Source organism: Scatophagus argus, chromosome 4 (assembly GCF_020382885.2).
Source record: "Scatophagus argus isolate fScaArg1 chromosome 4, fScaArg1.pri, whole genome shotgun sequence".
Lineage (NCBI taxonomy): Eukaryota > Metazoa > Chordata > Actinopteri > Scatophagidae > Scatophagus > Scatophagus argus.
The window spans coordinates 8344433-8362396 of record NC_058496.1 but is presented as its reverse complement, the minus strand read 5'-3'; the positions used below and the strand labels follow the sequence as shown (position 1 = coordinate 8362396).

General features: G+C 42.4%; 3 protein-coding genes across 7 annotated transcripts; 1 reads left to right on the top strand and 2 right to left on the bottom strand.

Annotated features, from left to right (window-relative positions):
• Positions 1-561: 561 nt before the first annotated feature.
• On the bottom strand, positions 562-4542 carry tcn2 (transcobalamin II). Of its 2 annotated transcripts, none has more exons than XM_046387426.1 (10): positions 4455-4542; positions 4069-4139; positions 3412-3601; positions 3085-3254; positions 2544-2696; positions 1845-2017; positions 1540-1714; positions 1265-1445; positions 1062-1180; positions 562-960 (listed from the first exon to the last, which is right to left on the bottom strand). In XM_046387426.1, the coding sequence occupies exons 2-10, from the start codon at positions 4124-4126 to the stop codon at positions 899-901; spliced, it is 1281 nt and encodes a 426-aa protein (XP_046243382.1). In that variant the 5' UTR covers positions 4127-4139; positions 4455-4542; the 3' UTR covers positions 562-898. The 2 variants fall into 2 exon arrangements, with proteins under 2 accessions (XP_046243382.1, XP_046243384.1); XM_046387428.1 differs by having other exon boundaries at positions 4069-4136; positions 4455-4538.
• A 218-nt stretch (positions 4543-4760) lies between these two features.
• Positions 4761-7890, top strand: ccdc117 (coiled-coil domain containing 117). Of its 4 annotated transcripts, none has more exons than XM_046387436.1 (6): positions 4761-5194; positions 5463-5667; positions 5783-5830; positions 5916-6185; positions 6698-6844; positions 6961-7890. In XM_046387436.1, the coding sequence occupies exons 2-6, from the start codon at positions 5525-5527 to the stop codon at positions 7202-7204; spliced, it is 852 nt and encodes a 283-aa protein (XP_046243392.1). In that variant the 5' UTR covers positions 4761-5194; positions 5463-5524; the 3' UTR covers positions 7205-7890. The 4 variants fall into 4 exon arrangements, with proteins under 4 accessions (XP_046243392.1, XP_046243391.1, XP_046243390.1 ...); XM_046387435.1 differs by having other exon boundaries at positions 4762-5194; positions 5407-5667; positions 5780-5830; XM_046387433.1 differs by having other exon boundaries at positions 4764-5194; positions 5780-5830.
• Positions 7891-8478: 588 nt separating this feature from the next.
• On the bottom strand, positions 8479-17751 carry si:ch211-102c2.8 (trichohyalin). The gene is made up of 29 exons (XM_046386125.1): positions 17617-17751; positions 16979-17054; positions 16781-16887; positions 16402-16456; positions 16185-16310; positions 15427-15954; positions 14746-14829; positions 14530-14625; positions 14282-14389; positions 14114-14195; positions 13851-13995; positions 13650-13742; positions 13447-13559; positions 13278-13326; positions 13023-13142; positions 12674-12787; positions 12317-12547; positions 12138-12200; positions 11942-12037; positions 11722-11814; positions 11458-11640; positions 11251-11382; positions 10926-11158; positions 10684-10810; positions 10504-10587; positions 10198-10406; positions 9720-9795; positions 9384-9581; positions 8479-8798 (listed from the first exon to the last, which is right to left on the bottom strand). Exons 2-29 carry the CDS (start codon positions 17043-17045, stop codon positions 8754-8756), a joined length of 3657 nt encoding a protein of 1218 aa, XP_046242081.1. The 5' UTR covers positions 17046-17054; positions 17617-17751; the 3' UTR covers positions 8479-8753.
• Between the last annotated feature and the right edge of the window lie 213 nt (positions 17752-17964).

The window sequence follows — 17964 nt, the reverse complement described above, 5'->3', positions numbered from 1 at the left end:
TGCCTTTACTTTTCCTTTTTTAAATAATACTTTATTCAGAGTCCAAAGACCGATGGACAGAGGCATCAGGTCCATCAAGTCGTTAATGCAAAAAAACAAAAAAAAAGGCCACAACTCATAAAATGTTTTTTTCACATTATATTTGTGAAATACCAAGCTGTACTACTTCAGTTTTTTTATTTACTGAATGCAGCTTAATAAGTCAGCATGATCTTATTCATAATTTTCTGGATTATGTATCTTTCTTAATTACAAGAGAGAGAGGAGTGAAGGAGTGATGTATTGAATCTTCTAATTCCCAGCATTTTCAATCTTTCTTATGAGGTTTAATGTACTTTAATATTTATAAGCATCAGATATCTCTATTGGTGGTGGTTTGTCTTACATAGTACTGAATGTCAGTTATTCATTCTTGACACACATACAATAAAAATCCATATACATCCTAACAGCATATGTTTTAGCCATATCTAATATTAGCTAATATAATTTCATCAGCTATCACTTCCTTAATATTTGCATTTAATTTGCAACAGAGACACAAATCCACAGAAACTGTTAATTTAAAAAGCCATCACAACTTTATGTATACAATTACATTCTGTAAAACATTTCACACTCATTTAACAGTCCATTATTATGAAAGCTTTACAAGTCACATACTAAAATTAGTACATTCACAGCAAAGTGTTTTCATTTAGTTCTAAATTGCACTTTCATTCTAGCTTCAAACTAATCATTTTGGGAAACCACTAAGACCAGTTAGTCAGAGATGATGGCAACAAGCAATTTAAGTTTTATCACTGGTTAAAACAAGGGAGGATTTAAAAAATAAAGATTGGACCACTTTTGTAATTTGATACACGTCAGTCCTTGTTGCAGCAGCAATGACTGAAACTCAGTAGCTTGTGTTTCGGATGGTGATCTTTTGAGTCGCTTCAATCTTGAAATCACTGATACCTGAGGGAGTAAACCAGAATTTATTTTAAACCGAAAGTGAAGTTAAAGCAGCAGATCAGTGAAATAAAGCAAAAGCTGTGTGTGTGTGCGCGTGTCCTCACCCTCAGTGAGTGCAGTGCCATCAGAGGAAAGGTGCCAGTATCTGCGGTCACTCTGTCTGGCCTGCTCTCCGTTCACCATACTTAGGAAAGGTCCCCACATGCTCGTCTCCTTGTCAAACCTGCCAAACAGCACCAGATATTACTCACTGTGGGCAATCATGGAAAGAAGCTGAAATGTGCAAAGTGACGTCACATGGACTCACGTGAAGCCAACATTTTTGGCCTGGAGAAGTTCCAAGGCCTCCAACAGTGTGCTGCCCTTTGGCACATCCACAGAGTAAACAGAAGCTGCCCCATTGAAAGTCACCACCTCCACCGTCGCAGTCACTTGAGTCTTGCTTGGTGAAACCAACTCGGGCTCTATGGGCTCCAGCACCAGGGTGTCTGTAGGAAGGCACACACCGTGACATAGACAATGCACACACAACCTGAAATGACCTGAAGTGACCAAAAGGGGTAGAAATAAAGCTACGCATACCACTTTCATTGAGGCAGTCCATGCTTTTAACTGCCAAGTAGGATGTCTGGTGGAGAGCTGGCAAGATCTGAGATACAGCCATGGGGTTGTGGTATGTGTTGCTTCTGGCATCTCTCCTCATGGCCTCCATCGAGGCAGCACACTCTGCAACTGGGCTTCGCATTGCTATTAAGGCCTTGAATATATCAAATGAGTAGATTTAAGCTGCAAAGATTTTGTTCAATAAGGTTTCATGCAGTGAAACAGAAAAAAGGTGCTTAGCAAAAAGAAAAAAAAAAAGAAATTAAAAAGGAAAAGATCCGTACTTGAACCGCAAGGCCTGTGCTGAACTCATTGCCAATGTGGCCATCAGCCCTGCGAGAGGCCAAGAGCTTCTGCTTGATCTTGTCGAGGGCTGTGTCAAGCTCAGCAGTGTTGTGCACATGAGAACCAGCATCCTTCTCACACTGCAGCGCCATTCCAGCCATGGCATAGGTATCTAAGGAGGGATAGGAGGATTAAAATACGCTGACAGACAGAGGGAGAGCTGAACTTGATACTAAAGGACAATAAGTCAAGAACGTGAGCTTTTACCAAGAGTGGGGGTTTCTGAATGGTGGTGGTGTTAAGAGAAAAGTCCCTACCCTGAAGCTTCATTCTGGCAAATTTCTGTGAGGTGACACACTCGTAAAATTAAATTCAGACAACTTCATGGAATTTATATGACCCCGAATCGAATGTAATGCAACAAAGTAGTCCTGGTTTTATCTTTCATAATATCAATCTTCAGCACAGACATGTTTGCCTACATCTCTCTGCACAGATTAGAGCTCCAGAAGCTTCTGTCTCCAAGTTACTATCATGTCCAGCTTGTGTGTGTGAAAGAAATGATTCACCTCATGTAGTGTGTAAGTAGACTAGCACACATCTATTAGACAGTATCATAGGAACTGAGATGCATCCCTACCTGTACAGGTCCTGTAAGTCATTTATTTAAATCATACATTTCGGCAGGTTACACTCACCAACACTCTCAGAGTCTCCATGTTTGAAGTGCTCATGTTCTACTGCCTTGATGAGCTTGTTGCTGACATGGTTGCTGACTCTGATGCCGCTCGCGCAAAGAGCAAGCACACCCAGAGAGTACTGGTAATAGTTGGTCAAAGGGCGGTGGCTGACTGAGTAAAAAAGAGAGAAGAGATAAAATATACCAAATTATATTCAAGCACGACTTCACAGTAATGTTGAAGAAATCAAATCAATAGGTACTTTTATCAGGGGTCAAGATAGCTGAAGTGGTGCAATTGTGAAAATAAGTTGCATTAACAACATACAAATTATGAAATGTTGAATTGTTTAATTTTTATTGAGCCAAATCAGTCTAAGGGGTTTCAAACTGGATTTTCTTTTTGTTGAGATTTTTAGATACATTTTCTTTCGTTTCCTTTCTGAAGAAACATCCACGCTAAATAAACTTTGAACTCATTCTGTTGCACAAAGCGAAACAGGACGATGAAAACTTTTTATGAGAAACGTATGGCACAGAAAGGTCAAAGGAAAACTTACAGGCAATGTGCTCCTTTTCTAGTTCCATCTGCTTCTTCAGGTGCGTCAGCAGCTTCTCACTGTTGTCACTGACGGTGAAGGTGACTGTGTTGAGGTCGTAGCAGGAGGACCTCAGAGCCAGAGTGTACAGCGCCAAGAGGCCAGTCACAGGCTGGCTGTTAGACAGAGAGCTGAAAGACACAGAAGGCTGCTGTTCACGTGAGAATATCAAGGAAAACATAATGCGAATTCAGTGTGAATCCATACTTCAAATAACATGATATTTATTGTTGTGTCCCAACAATAAGCAATACTGAAGAATGAAGGCATTTGCAAACAGTTCAATACCTTTGAATGTCATTGTGCAACTCATTTTTCAGTTTGTTCAGATGTTTGCCCTCGTTGGCCAGGTTGTGGCTGTTGGAAAGCCGTAATGCCAAGTGGACACTGGGATTGGGGAGTCCTTCCTGTGTCTCCACAGAGCGAAGGAGATTCTTATTGAGGGACAAAAGGAGCTCGCTGTTAGATCCTTCAGTGTCTGGATTAAAATATTAAAAGAAAAAAAGAGTTTCTCAGAAATCTGCATCACAGATATAAAAGCCTCTCTCTCTCTCTCTCCCGCTGACATCAACATGAAGCAGAACTGCAGCATCAGCAGTCACAATTAGAGGAAACAAAAACTGTGAAGACTTGATAGTGTGAAGAACTTCCACTGCTGTGTTCAAGTTCCAAATATCTTAATGTCTCTGCTTGATATTTTACCCTCATCACTGAAGACCAAGGAAAAGGTGCCAACATTTTTGGTACTTTGACAATTGCATAACTTTTGTCATTTCATGAACTAGGTAATTGCAAAATCGGTGAATGTCCAGACCTGTGAGTCGCTGTTTTTGTACACTGGGTTCTTCCCAGAGTTCAGACAGAGTTAATAGGGGCAGAGAGGGCAGAGAGGATTATAGTAATAACTATAACAGAAAAAATAAATAAATAAAATACTTAGCCTACCACATGGTTTGCCAAATGCAAAAGCCAGTAGACCCGTGATTATGACTAAAGACAGCATTCTGGACAACCTGCTGGATAACACAAACAGAGGAAATAAATCAATATATTTGCTTAAAACCTAACAGCACAGATATACTGTAAAACGGGGAGATCAAAAACTTGTCTTATTATAAAAGCTTTCACGTAGCCGCCTATTTAAGAAACAGCTAGTTTGAAGAGATGTCAAACAGTGAATGTAAAAATAATTGCAATACAGGCCATCTATGAATTGCACATATGACAGTCTTTTCAGTTTAGGCAAACGTAATAATATCGTTATTACAATGTCAGGTTTCTAAGAAGCTTGTAATCTGTTTAGGTTTTGCATTAAACGGCGGTGGTCGTACCTGCGCAGAGAGTGGCTCTAGTCTGAAGAACTGGAGCTGAGTAACAGCACACGGAGGGACGACAGCCTCTGGTATTTCACTGTCACATGACTCGTCATCTGAGATAACAAAGCGATCAAAACAGGAAGACGGATCCGTTTAACCACCAGACTTAGTCGGTCCATAAGCAGGACGATTACCATGTTAATCATATATATACCCTTTGGTAGTACGAACATACAAAACAAGGGGCAGGCATCTATCTTAATTTTCACTATATTTCACCATTGTCTTCTGGTCAGTTATTTTATCTAAGCGGCTACGACTGGTTTCACACATCAACAAAATCTACACTTACTTAACTTTGTGTATCTGTATCTCACCGAGAGTTTTAACATAAACAAGACGTTACAGCGACTCGTTTGGCTGCATAACTACAAATCCCACAATCCTCCCAACCTAACGTACGTACTTTCTGGAACCTTGACGACTCTTCGGACGCAGCTCACGTTTCGAGAATAGCTAGGTTAACTTGCTAACGTCAGTTAAACACAGCACACCTTTCGGACAGTTCACATCGCAGGGGTCATTAATTTGAGGTGCTTGCTGTTGGCATCGCCACATTAGTTTAGTAAGACCTGAACCTGCAGTGCCTGTTTGCTGTGCGCCAATGGGGGCATTACAAAAGAGCACAACGCGAACCGGAGACTAGCTAGAAAACAACAACAACAAAAACACCAAGGGGCAGGGCGGCTGCACAGGTCGGTCTGTCATGATATATGTTTCTGGTTAACTTATTAACAGCTGTTAATAAGCGCAGGGATGAAGGTGTCTCCCTGTGTCGTGCTAAATTAATTGCCATTTTTATCTGTAACGCGATACTAACGGCGTCATGCAACGGCGTTTTAGCTATTATAGCTGTTAGCTGTCCTCATGTAACGGTAGACATATTAATAACTTTTGCGTCATGTAGGTTACAAAAAATACCCACATCAACTCATCTGACTGGTATCACAACTGACCTTCCAGATCAGATCTGTTCGTAGTTTTCTACCGGTGTCTCTTCCAATCATTTCATCGACGGGGCCACCATGCATCACTCTGCTCCGCCAAGCAGTGAAGTAGGGTTTCCGCCAGCCATGTATTCATTTTCAGGCCCAACGAGCCTTCCTGAGTTTGACCTCGGACCTCCAAGTACGTCTGGTCACTTGCAGAGAGCCACTCTCTCTAACAAGTATGTAATTGATGATTTGGTGTTGTAATTTCCCTCCATACATTTGTCAGAAATACGCTGGCAACGCTTGAAGTGTCTGCGTTTTTAACACGACTGCTTGTCTTTGCCACAGCAGCTGGGAGACAAGATGCCTCAGGAAGAACAGGAGGAGAGTTGATGATGAGTAAGTGAGACATGCACAGAAAAAGCAATCTCAGCATGACATGGTCAAACAGCAGTACTCTAATAACTGTCTTAATTTTTCTCAGGGGATGCAGTGCCAAAAGGAGGAGGTTAATGTTGGAGGCAGAGGTGGACTTTGCAGAGAACTCGTGCACCAGCACTTGTCTTGACTTACCGGCAGCAAACAGCTGCCCTCCTGTGCCTGCACAGGACCGCCCTGCACCTCCGCAGCCCTGCACAGGGTCTCAGGACTTGACTCTGCCGCAGCCCCCCTCTGCTCTGTCACGATCGGAGACCGAGAGCTCCTGCATGGAGATAGAGGCAGCTCAGAGGAAACTTCAGGAGATCGAAGACAGGTACACAATATACACAGTGTGCAAAAAGAGTTGCAAAAACATGTGGTGGCCTCATTATGCCCAGAAGACACTGCAGTCACCTTTGCGATTGGCAAATGCAAAAAGTCGGTGATGCTTTTTTTGTAGAATGAGAATCATACAAGACACTGTTTGCATTGTTAAGTGCTGTTGTGACCGGGAAAGGTCACCAGTCTATTACAGATCCAAACATCCACCTACTGAACTGGCTTTGATTAGGCTGACAAATTCCCATTTAAAATAAAACCAGATGCATTGCTTCCCTGTTGTTGAGCTATATAAATGGGTAAATATTCAATAAATGTTTCTGTTTTGTTAAAATGAATATATTACAATATTGTGAGTCTTTGCTCTAATGTTTCAATGAAAGAGAACAATTAAAGTAGCCCACAATGGGTTTGTTATGCCACTCAGTGGTGGAGATAGGTTTGGGAGGGGGCTCTCAAAACAACATATAATCCTTGAAAAAATACTGTGATATTTATGTATCACAGAATAACGTTGGAGGATGATGATGAGGATGAAGATCTGGATGTAGAGCCAGCCCCAAGACGACCAGTGCTGGTGATCTCTGATAGTCTGAAGGAGGGTCTACAGCGTGGCATCACTGACATCCTACCCCACACAGTAGCCCAGTCTGTGTATGTTGTTCTTATTTTGTCACTGTAATGTGTAATGGTAAATGAAGTAATATGTAAAAGAACTCTTTTTTCCCCTCTTGTTTTTGGTTGTCTCACCCGCTTCCTCATACTTTCAGGAGCCATTCCTGCATGGAGTTGGTGTTGTGGCGACCACCGGATGATCCCTTCTGTCGGAAGCGAAAGAGCTCATTACAGAAACAGTGTAAACAACAGACGGCACCTCGGCAGGCCCTGACTCCATGTCCGTCTCCCGCCCCTCACAGTCCGCTCAGCCCCTCCAGTCCCCCTGCAGACACACACTCTTCTCTGTACAGCTTTCCTGTGGCCCCCAACTCTGGAGAGGAGGACATGGAAATGTAACAGTGCTTGATGGCTTGAAACGTCATGCCAAAGTAAAAGACTGGACATGTACCGTAGTCATACAGAAGACTCTAAAGGACCTTTGAAGACACACTTGAAGTTGGTCAGTTTAGCAAGACGTATTGACGTTAAATGAATATTGTGCTGTTTTTTGGTCAATTTGTCGAACACATCTTTTACTTTACAGTCACTCAGTTTAAGCTTTTGGACTTTCAACTATATGTAAGATGTAACATTCATTCAATAAACAATTTTGTGCAACTTACAGAATTGATTTTGCCCTTAGAAACAAGATGATTTGTACATAATTTTGCCAAACCTGGTCAGTGACACTCTGATGTACAGTAAATATGACTTTGTAATATATCAGCGTGCAGCACCTGAATTTTGTATAATTTGTTGTTGAGCTTCAGGGCATCGTTAACGGGACACTTAAGTTGGTTCACATTTGCTCACAGCATGGCTTCCTCCTTGCAGTTGTACTTATGGTAGAAAGATAATCTTCCTCTCGTTGCATAGCAAGTACACCATTTTCGAGCTTTGAGGAATTTTGTAAAGAGGTAATGGAAATGTACCTTTTTGTTATATGATTGTATTTTCATATGTACATTACCAGAACTGCAATTGGCCATTCAGTGTTATTACTTTCTATTTGTTTCTAAATAAACTCTGGTCCCCGCAGAGACTCTGCATGGCATAGTTTTGCTTGATTTTAGTGAAACCAGTCCTCTTGTGGGTGCACGATGTCATGCTTTAATGATTACATGCAGTGTATTAGGAAGAGTAAGGGTCCCAGGATCAGCCTGTGTGAAACACCACAAGTGACTCCTCCTTAGTCTGACCTGATAGTATACATACACACATGCTGAAAACAATGAGATAAGTCTGATTTTGACCGAGGTTATGCAGTGCAATAGACATCACATCAAATTAAATGAATGCCGCATTAAATGCCATTTCACTGTCAATAAGAGCCATGTCACTGTTTTTTGTATTGAGGATGTTTTTATTATTTATACTATAAGGACATAGTTTTTAAATACGCAGAAGAATGGCTGATTAAATCAAAATAACATACTGCATGTGTGATGGTGGATGTGATTACAGGGAAACTACACCCAGCATCTGTCTCACTAGATTCTTTACATTGCGCTCGAACATCTCACAAAATATTGAAAGCTGACATCATCTTAACTTGCCCAATGTTCAGTTTAACATCATGTGATAGTTCTGACTATACTAAGGACTCCCATAGAACTGTCAGCTTTATAAGTCACATGATCTCCACTGAATGTCAGTTCATCACTTATCCACAGTTCACTGTAACCTTAAGCTATAAAATTTGACTGCCTTCACACGGAGGAGTTTGAACTTAATGAACAAATCGTCGGTTGTGTCATTTGTCACCGTGACCTGCTTGTTAATCTGCTATCATGTACATATAACAGTAAATGATTCATTTCTGTGGCCACAAAAACAGCTTGAACTACTCAGCTTTGGAGAACATTACAGCATAAGGTTTCATGTCTTAACTTGACACTGTCTTGATTTATGATAAACTCTGAATCCCAGCAATGTCTTGGCCTTGAGTGATCTGTAAAAGAGACATCGGTTTTAGGTGTTATTATTATATTATGCAGACAAGCACGCCAATAATAGTCAAATGTTGAATGATACTTTCACATTTACAGAAGTACTTTAACAGTTTTAGAAGCACTTTTATTTTTAGCTTGAATATGAAGCAGGCAGTTTGTGATGACACTTCCCACTTCCCACTTCCTGTGATGCCTTTAGAGGACAGTGGATCGTTGTCATTTATAAATGCGATAGAAACAAAATGATGCTTTATGCATCCTTATCCGTGCATTACATCATGTTTGGTAATCTGAGTGCACTGAGTTCATTCAAATTGTTAGTGAGCTGTGTCGTTTCAGTTGTGCCTCGTAATGTGCCGTTTGCCATTTTTTCCACAAAAAGTGTATTTTACGATGAGCAGCTTTGGGCAGATTCCTGTTGTGTTCAAGATAAATAAAACCCGTAACGGAGAGGTCACCAGGCTGAGGTAAAGCACTAATGTTGAAGTGTACCATACTTGTTTATCACCACTGTCAGTGGTTACACTGAATCAGCAACAGATTAGCAAGTCAACTGAAACCTGACAATAAAACAATGTACTCACAGGGGTTAGACAGGATTCTGACAAATCTAAAGGCCTTGCATTTAAAAGCGACTGGGTCCAGGTGTGGGCTTGGTTCTCTACACGGAGCTGCTTGACTCTTCTCTGGAGGTAACGGAGAAGCTTGAATGAAGCCACGTCCGAGGGGCTTTGGGAGGCAGCAACATGGGGGGAGGAAGAGCAAACTGAATCCTGAGACTCCTGGTGGGGGAAATGCACCGACAAATAGAGGTTTTTATCAGTAAACAAACAAAAATTAGCATAAATATCTTTTGCAGGTTGCACACATGTAAGAGCTCGATGTTCAACTGCCCCACACATGAACAGTAAAACATTAACCTTTGCACAAAGAGTCATCTCTCCTTCAGGCCTCTCAGACTTTCTCCGTCTCTCCTCTTGAGTCTTCTGAGTTTTTCTGGAAAACAAACAAGTGTGAATAATGAACAAAAAAATGTATGGAGGAGTTATGGTTCTACAGGTGTAGTTAATGTTACAGGTATGCTATAAAACCCATGCTGCAGTGATTTGCAGTGAGATCATGCTCTTGTAAGGACAGACAGCTAGTTAGTTCGTCATCTAGTTTTCACAGACACAGAAACCGGTTACCTGTCCCATAACAACTTCGTCTTGCACCTGTGGGATAGTAAACATTAGAGGAAAAACATAAACACAAAAAGGCAGGATAATTTTGATTTGTACTCAATGGATCACAAAGTTTGGCTTGTGGGGCATTTTTGACAAGAGGGCAACAGTATGATTAAAACTTAAAACGAAACGAATGTGGCTGCATTTTGACTTCTCGGCATCCTCACATTACCTTTCCAGTTCGGCAGTCAACTCTTCTTCAAACTTGCACGCCAGGCGAGCCGCAGTCTGCTCCTTCCACTGACCCATGCTCCTCTGAACCTGCCTGAGCTCCAGGTCTTTGGCCTTCAGCTGTTTGCGAAGAGATGCTGCCACTCCTCCCTCAACTCCTCCGTCACATGCACGGGCCCAGTCCAGACTGCTTAACTCCTCAATGTGCTCCTGTACAAATATGACGATGCAGCACAATGCTAAGAATGACGAGTATTAGGGGTCTATGTGCACCAACACGTGGTACACAAAGAGGATAAGTTCATACCTGAATGAGACGCTCCTTCAGAGAATCCAAGGCTTGGTTTCTCTCCATCCTCAGCTGTTGCCTCTGAATGCTCAATTCTCGCTCCTCAAGAATGATCAGTTTGTGTTATTCACGTGTACGTTCAATGTGCTGTATTTGGAAACACCAGGCTCTGTGCAGAATGTACAGTCTGAACCATACCTTGTCACTTCTCAGATGCTCAGCGGTCTGTTTCTGTGAATCAAGCTCCTGTTGTAGATGGCTAATTGTGTGCTTTAAGTGCTCTCTTACTGTTCTCAGGTTTGTGAGAGCCTCAGCTACCGTAGGACTGCGCAACATAAAGGCATCGGGATTAGAAGCCAGTCATCAAACACACCATATTGTCTCTATTTACTCCTTTCTAAGCCAGACATGTGTGTGTAAGCCAGAGCAGGAAATTATACCTGGGAGGTAGTTGCACAGAACTTAGTTTGGCTCCCCTGTCCTTCATTAAATGGTATAGATGTTGGCACTCTGCTCCGAGCTCCTGGGCCCACTGCCGGAGCTGCTGGTCCATCTCAGCAGTGATTTGGTTATGGCTCCTCTCCCTTTCCTCTAGCATCTCCAGGAGCCTGCCAGACTCTTTCTCTGCCAGCTGAAGCGCCTGCTCGAGCTGCCGCATTGCCCCCTGACTCTCCTGTAACCACAGAGCACAACAGGTCAGCCTTTCCACAACACCATGTCTCTTTATGCGTCTGCGGTGTGTTGCTCTCTGTGTTTTTCTTGCACCTGTGCCATCTGTCTCTGCAACTTGTGCAGCTCAGCCTGATGCTCCTCTTTCAGAGATTCACAAATAACAGCCAGCACAGACTCCTGTTCCCTCTGCTGTGCGCAGCTTTGGGTTTCCAAATCCTGTACTTTCTAACAGATGACAGGAAAATTATGCAAAGAGGGAATGAAAATTTAGTCAGATTTACTTAAGGTGGTAATACTTACTGTTTTCAGCTCCACCACTTGTTGTTGAAGAGCCAGTGTTTTACTCTTCTCTCGCTGCATCTCATTACTCATGCTTTCCAGGCTTTCTCTGTTCTGCTTTTCCAGTAGCCTGCAGTGCAACTTCACAGCTTCCACTTTTTCTGCCTCCCACTTCCTCCTCTCCTCTTCTACTGCTTTGTGCACCTGAATGGGAGCATAGCATGCACATCAGGCTATCATGTGAAAACTGACTGCATATTTTAGCGCAGAGGATTATCAGTGTACCTTTTCCAAGGCCTCTGCATTTAACTCCTCTTCACGATTCTTTGCCTCCCGTGTCTGCTGCTCCCTCAGCCTCTTTGCCTCGTCTTCTTTTAGCTGCCAGAAAAGGAAAAGATCTTGAAAAGTAACCCTGTGGGCTGTTTTTACTTACTCTACACACAGTATTCACCAAATACCTTACATTGTAACAGTGCATTTCATATGTTCAGGCAAACGCACTGACCTGAATGGAACTTTTCAAGGACTCAATGTGCTGTGTAAGAGACAGAGCTTGTTCTTTCAAAGCATTTGCTTTCTCTTCTTCAGTCTGCTTATTAACCTAAAGACACAAGAGACAGAACGGCTGCTGCATCATAAATTAAACTGTGATGATTTCGTTTGAAACGCAATATTTTTACTTTTACTGACACGTTTGTCACCTTTTGAATTTGCTGTTCATGAGTCGAAGTCAAATCTTTCTTTAGCTGCTTCAGTGCTGCCTCCTGAATTAAAAAGAGAGGAAGCCCAGTTACTTGTTACTCAGTTTTATGTTAGAAAAAATATGCAGACTTGTAGATTTAGTAAACCTCAGAAAGCCTGAGTTTGCCTCAGCACTTACCATCATCCTGTGGGCTTGCTCCTGGGCTTCTCTCAGTGCGCTGCAGTGCTGGCTTTTCAGGTGTTGTAGCTCCCCCCTCAGGCCATCTCTTTCTGCTTGTAAGGCCTCACGTTGTTCCTGTAAATCTAGCAGCTGCAGCTCCCTGTGGGCCAACATCCTCTCCAGAGTACCCACTCTGATTTTGCATTCTCCCAGTTCACCCTGCAGCTCGCCTGCTTGAAACTCTATTGCCTGATAGAAAGAAGATGGTTAGAATATAACAGAAACAGAACGAAAGGTGGATGCTCACGGTATGTCATTTGCTCAACAAATACATATTACATTTTTTGCTTAGAGTATAGTGTCTTTTGGTACCACCTTGATCGGCTCCTTTCTCTGTTTCCCTTTCTCCTCCAGACAGGTGCACCTGCTCCTCAGTAAGCTCTCTGCCTCTGTGACCCTCTGGAGCTCCTCACGAGTCTCCTCCAGCTTCTGCTCCAAGATCATACACGATCACATGTCCACAGATACTTTAAATCACACAGAAACAAATACCATCTCTTCTCTTGTCAAACAAAAAATAGTGAAAGTATAATTTTACATGTTTTATTATTTTATATTTAGAATTCTTCTTTTATCATGTGAACATATTGCATAGTGCTGTAATCACTTTAAACAATGTTATGGTTACTGATTGTCATTATAGTTACATTGATAGATACAGTACTTCTCGCATGGCCTCTAGCTTCTCTCTTGCACGTCGCTGTTCAGCAAACAGTTCTGTCTTGGCAAAATCCAGCTGTCTGTCCATCTCTTCCCTCTCCAGCACTGACATGACAACAGTGGGCTGTTTGTGGAACAGATGAGCAACAAAAAAAGTATAGCGTTGAGGAAAAAGCCTGAGACGGTAAAGCATGTGAGTGACAGAAATGAAGGCTCCATCCTATAGAGTGTGTTTACACTGACTCAGATTGTCTCTCACCTCAGAGATACAGGACTCTCTCTGTGCCTGAAGCTTGTGTCGCTTGCAACTAAAACACATTCATATTGGTGTTATTTTACAGGACTGTTTTTTTTTTTTTTTACGGCACAAGATCATATTGATGCAATGTGATGTTACTATACATAATACAATAAGTAGGGCTTTATACCTAATAGAGTTCTTCCCTGTCCTGTTGTCACTCAGAACAAACTCCAGAGTCCTCTTCTCCTTCTCCATCTTTGCTGTCTGTGCTGTGAGTCGCTCTAATTCCTGCAAGGCATGCTGGGACACACACCATGAACAGTGAGTGCAAGTGAGACTTCTTTACACTGTGTTTTGATGAACTATTGTATATAAGATGCTACACTTTACTTTTCTTCTGTGTTGGAGTTCAGAGAGGGAGAACTCAGCTTCTTTTAACTGAGCCTTCTTCAAATGTAGTGTTTCCTCCTCTTTGTCACATTTCTACACCAGACACACAAACCAGTTATGTGATATCTTATACACATGCACAGTTAACTTAAAAATTATACTAAATAAAACGCTATAATGCACCAGGAAACTCATTCTCACTTGTTGGAGTGTAAAGAGACGCTCTTTCATTCTGACCCAGTCAGACTGCATCTTCTCTGATGTCCTCTCAGGCCTGCTTCTCCTGCTCCACTCATTTATTTCTTCATCTGTGTCCTTGTCATTGTCACCTAAAGAACACACAAGTCTACACAAACGTGCCCCGACCACCAGTCAGAAGCATGTGCCAAATAAGCATTTTAAAATTATACCCAACACCGAGGAGAAGACCAGAATATTTTGAAATATTCTTCCACTTGGTTTACCTGTAATTTTCTCTCTTATTGCGCTGTGCTTTACGGGCAGAAGGACTTCTGTTTTGTACCTTTCCAAATGAGGATGTCTGACCTTTGTAAACAAAGGAAAGCAGAGTTCTTGTTGTTGTTTAATTGCTGTGGACTTGTAAAGCAATGTAGTCAGATCTTGTGCTTTACCTGAGGTAGATGGAGGTTCACTTTCCTCCTGTGTGGCTGTGTCACAGTCGCTCTGATTGGTAGAGTAATCATCCATATCTGTGACAGACTGAATGAGAGAGTGAAACCCTGGAGGGGGAAGTCACATAAATTAACCATTATTTCACACATTTTTTTTTTATTTTCTACATTTAAAGAGTCTGAGACTGAATGATGAAAATCAAGGAATGATTAGATTCCTTCCCTCCACATTTTCTGCAGTGTCTCACCTGGCCGGCTGCGAAGATGCTGCCTGACTTGTTCTGTGCAGACTGAGTCGAGGTCACTCTCTATGGACACAGTGTCAAAACTCCACACAGGTACTCCTATTAAAAAAAACAAAACAAACAAGCAGCCTCCAATTGCTGTTTGTGGTGAAGAAGTACCCAGGAGGGTTAGCTAGACTGTGCTTGCAGATGCAGCGTAATCTGTGCTGTATGTGGTACCTGCCAAGAACCTGGCCTTAGGTGAACGGCTGTTGTCCTGCCACGAGGGTTCATGTTCTGTTACACCCTCTGCTGTGTGAGAGACTGAAAGAAGACAGAGACAAAACAAAGGAGTCCAGAGGCATGCAGGCTCATGTGCTGTGGAGGCTCTAAACTACAAACCACAAAACAAATGTGCTGTTACAAACAATATACACAACATACTGCAATGAACTACTCCTGGGGATGAAGGTTTTGTCCTTTGAGTATAACTTTAAATTACGAGCGTGAATGTGCTCTGTAAATTGTATTGTTACACATGTGTGTAAGTTGACATTTTGGCCTTAGGGTACTTCAAAAGCTCTCATCCAAAATGGAAAGGTTTCATCCTGTGGAGGGTAATGAAGTTCAAGGGCACTATCCTCTGGGCACCACAAATATCCACAGCGAAATATGTGGAAATGTAGCTGTTAATTTTCAAGATACTCTGTTATGGACCAAAGGGCTGATTAAGAGGACATTTTTGACACAGCCGTACCAAATTAAATAGCAACCTGTCAAGTAGTTGTGGAGATGGACAGACAGCTGTATGACTTTTCTCTTAATTCTGATGTCTCTAATTCTAACTAAGAGCAATAAAGAAGATTCTGCAAATGCTTGACAGCTCTTTGTCTTCAGAGGGTTCCTAAAGAGAGTACTCACTGCTGCCATCATCACCAACCCTGCGTGTGCTGAATCTCTCTCCAGCTTCTGCTTTCTCCCTATGTGACATATTCACTCCAAACCTGTCAGAAAGATATGGCTTGTTTGACTGGGAATAATGAGCCGTCTCTGTGCCTTGACAGCTTTTCCCCATCTTTGCTGTCTCTCTTCCACCGACATTAGGAACACTTGGCTCATTCGGTTCCCTCTGGCAGAGGTCACAGTCAGACATCCCTCCCCTCTCTGCTCCTTCTTCATTGTCCGTGTGCTCCACCTCTGGGGATGCCAATTCGACCATTTCGTCTCTGAAGCGCGTGACAAAGTCCTCAGTGCAGATGCTGTCTGAGGGAGGCTGCGTTTGTCCTGTCATCTGTTCTTTGCTGCCGGTGTCTCCAAGCAGCCTCTCGAGCCTCCATTTGATCTGTTCCCTCTGAGAATCTGTTTCCTGTTTGTCTCTCGTCCTTCTGTCTAACTTCTCTGTAGTTTCCCCGTGAGTGACAGGATCCTCCCCACAGCCGGTGCTTCTGTCTGGGGGACGAGCAGATTGTATAAAGAAAAAGGTTGGTCCTGAGGCAACACTTTCAAACAAACAAAAATTACCTCATTAAAACACCTGGCTTACTTTAATATTAAGCAGGTTGCTGGAGCCTGAGCACCTAATTCTTTTACTTAAAGTTATTTTATTGACAACAGCCTATAAAAAGACAGGAAGAAAGTGTTTTTTTTCCCCAGTAGTTATACTGATACGGAAAAATTACCTGATGTTTGCTCCGTGGTTGGAGTGTGTCTCAAATCATTGAGAGACATTGAGACAGTGTCACTTGTTTGATTTGTACTTCCAAGGCCTGTGTCCTTACTCAGAGACTGACTCCACCTAAGAGGAGCTTTAAAAAAAAAAAATTAACCTAAATTATATCAAAAAAAAAATCTAAAATCTAAAATTTGATATGAGATGTGCATTACTACATAAATTACCTGCATTACCACGGTCAAGCTCTGTGGAAACTGCCTGATGTTTCTGGGGCTGGACCTGCATGCATAAATCACACTTACTGCTTAAAAAATGGATTCCAGATTACATGTATAACCAGACACATCGCCAGACAGACAGCAGTGGTGGAAAAAGTATTCAGTAAGAATACTACAGTATAAAAATTCTCTGTTACAAGTCAAGTTCCTGCATTCAAAATCTCACAAAAGCACAACAGTATTAACATCTGAATATACTTGAAGTACCAAATTAACTACACAGAATATCCCACAAAGAGTACAACATTTGCCCCCAAAACGTGGCGAAGTGGAGGTAGAAAGTGTGTCCCAAAATCACACATGACAGGGAATGAAAATCACAGACCTGCAGTTGACCAAGCTGAGCATCGATGGCATCGAGGAGTAGGTCACAGTGGTCCAGTCTGAGAGGCAAAGACTCCAGTCCAAACACGCTGCTGTCGTCCTTGAGATCTGTGAACGCAGACAGAAAGGGTCACTGAGGGCGAGGCGCAAACCCCCAAGACAGTCACATATACATGATGCAGATTAGAAAACCTCAGACCAGTGCAGAGCAGCTCATCTGTGTCTTCTGCATCTCCCCCTGCAGCACCGTGGCCTCTGTCAGCCATGTCCTATTGCTGAAGACAAATATGCAGACATTGAGCAGGACCATAGGACACAGCACCCCCTATGACTGGGCAGTAATGAGGACTGGGGGGGATTTATGTTGCTCAGTAGTCCAGGAAACCAGGACAATTTAGCTTGTTAGCAAGACAAGCCGACTTGTTTTCACTGAGACGACAGTAAATTCCTTGCTGTCTCTTCCACTCCCCACAATGAACATTAAATACAGGAGCCCTTTGATACTGCAAAGCAGGATTTTTCTCCTCTGAAATGTTTAGCTAGACCTGACTGAAATGTTAATGTAAGCTGTATTAAAGGCTGTCTTGCACTGACTACTCAGAAAATTTCCACATCATTAAGCCTTTAGCATTTAAAACACCCGCAGACGGCCAAGTTATTTAACATCACAAACACGACCGAAAACTCACCGCTAACGTGAATTAGAGAGGCTGTTCTCAAACAATTACATTTAGTCTAGTCAGGTTATATGAGGACCAAGAAATATCACATTTCAAATTCTTTCAATCAATACATCGCCATTATTCTGCCCATAACATCCGCAACTTCATCACTTACTTCCAGGGAACAAACGCAGAGACTTTAAATCGATGCTGAACTTGTAGCGCTCGGCTGCTGCACGGAGTCTTGATTGACAGGAGCGTCGGTTGGTTGCCCTGGAAACGCTCAAACAGCTCGCGACCCGCAAAGGACTTTGGGCACTGCCGCGCGCACTGTCGCAGTGTTAGCGCAAAAAGGAAGCCAAGATGTCGAAAATACGTCGGCTAAGAGTCCCACCAAAAAATATCGATCATACACACACACACACACACACACACACACACACACACACACACACACACATAGTATGTACAAATAGTAACAATAGTATGTGTGTTTTGGTAAACAAAGATGCCATTCTTTATT

What these genes read in the sequence shown, in the direction of transcription:
- ccdc117 (XM_046387435.1), top strand. Translation starts at nt 5,525, where the DNA reads ATGCATCACTCTGCTCCGCCAAGCAGTGAAGTAGGGTTTCCGCCAGCC. An exon ending in AGAGCCACTCTCTCTAACAA is followed by an intron (nt 5,668 to 5,779) that starts GTATGTAATTGA and finishes TCTTTGCCACAG; the next exon opens with CAGCTGGGAGACAAGATGCC. An exon ending in CACACAGTAGCCCAGTCTGT is followed by an intron (nt 6,845 to 6,960) that starts GTATGTTGTTCT and finishes TCATACTTTCAG; the next exon opens with GAGCCATTCCTGCATGGAGT.
- tcn2 (XM_046387426.1), bottom strand. Translation starts at nt 4,126, where the DNA reads ATGCTGTCTTTAGTCATAATCACGGGTCTACTGGCTTTTGCATTTGGC. An exon ending in TGCATTTGGCAAACCATGTG is followed by an intron (nt 3,602 to 4,068) that starts GTAGGCTAAGTA and finishes ATTTTAATCCAG; the next exon opens with ACACTGAAGGATCTAACAGC. An exon ending in TTGCACAATGACATTCAAAG is followed by an intron (nt 3,255 to 3,411) that starts GTATTGAACTGT and finishes TGTGTCTTTCAG; the next exon opens with CTCTCTGTCTAACAGCCAGC.
- si:ch211-102c2.8 (XM_046386125.1), bottom strand. Translation starts at nt 17,045, where the DNA reads ATGGCTGACAGAGGCCACGGTGCTGCAGGGGGAGATGCAGAAGACACA. An exon ending in CTCAGCTTGGTCAACTGCAG is followed by an intron (nt 16,457 to 16,780) that starts GTCTGTGATTTT and finishes TTATGCATGCAG; the next exon opens with GTCCAGCCCCAGAAACATCA. An exon ending in AGCTAGAGGCCATGCGAGAA is followed by an intron (nt 12,788 to 13,022) that starts GTACTGTATCTA and finishes ATCTTGGAGCAG; the next exon opens with AAGCTGGAGGAGACTCGTGA.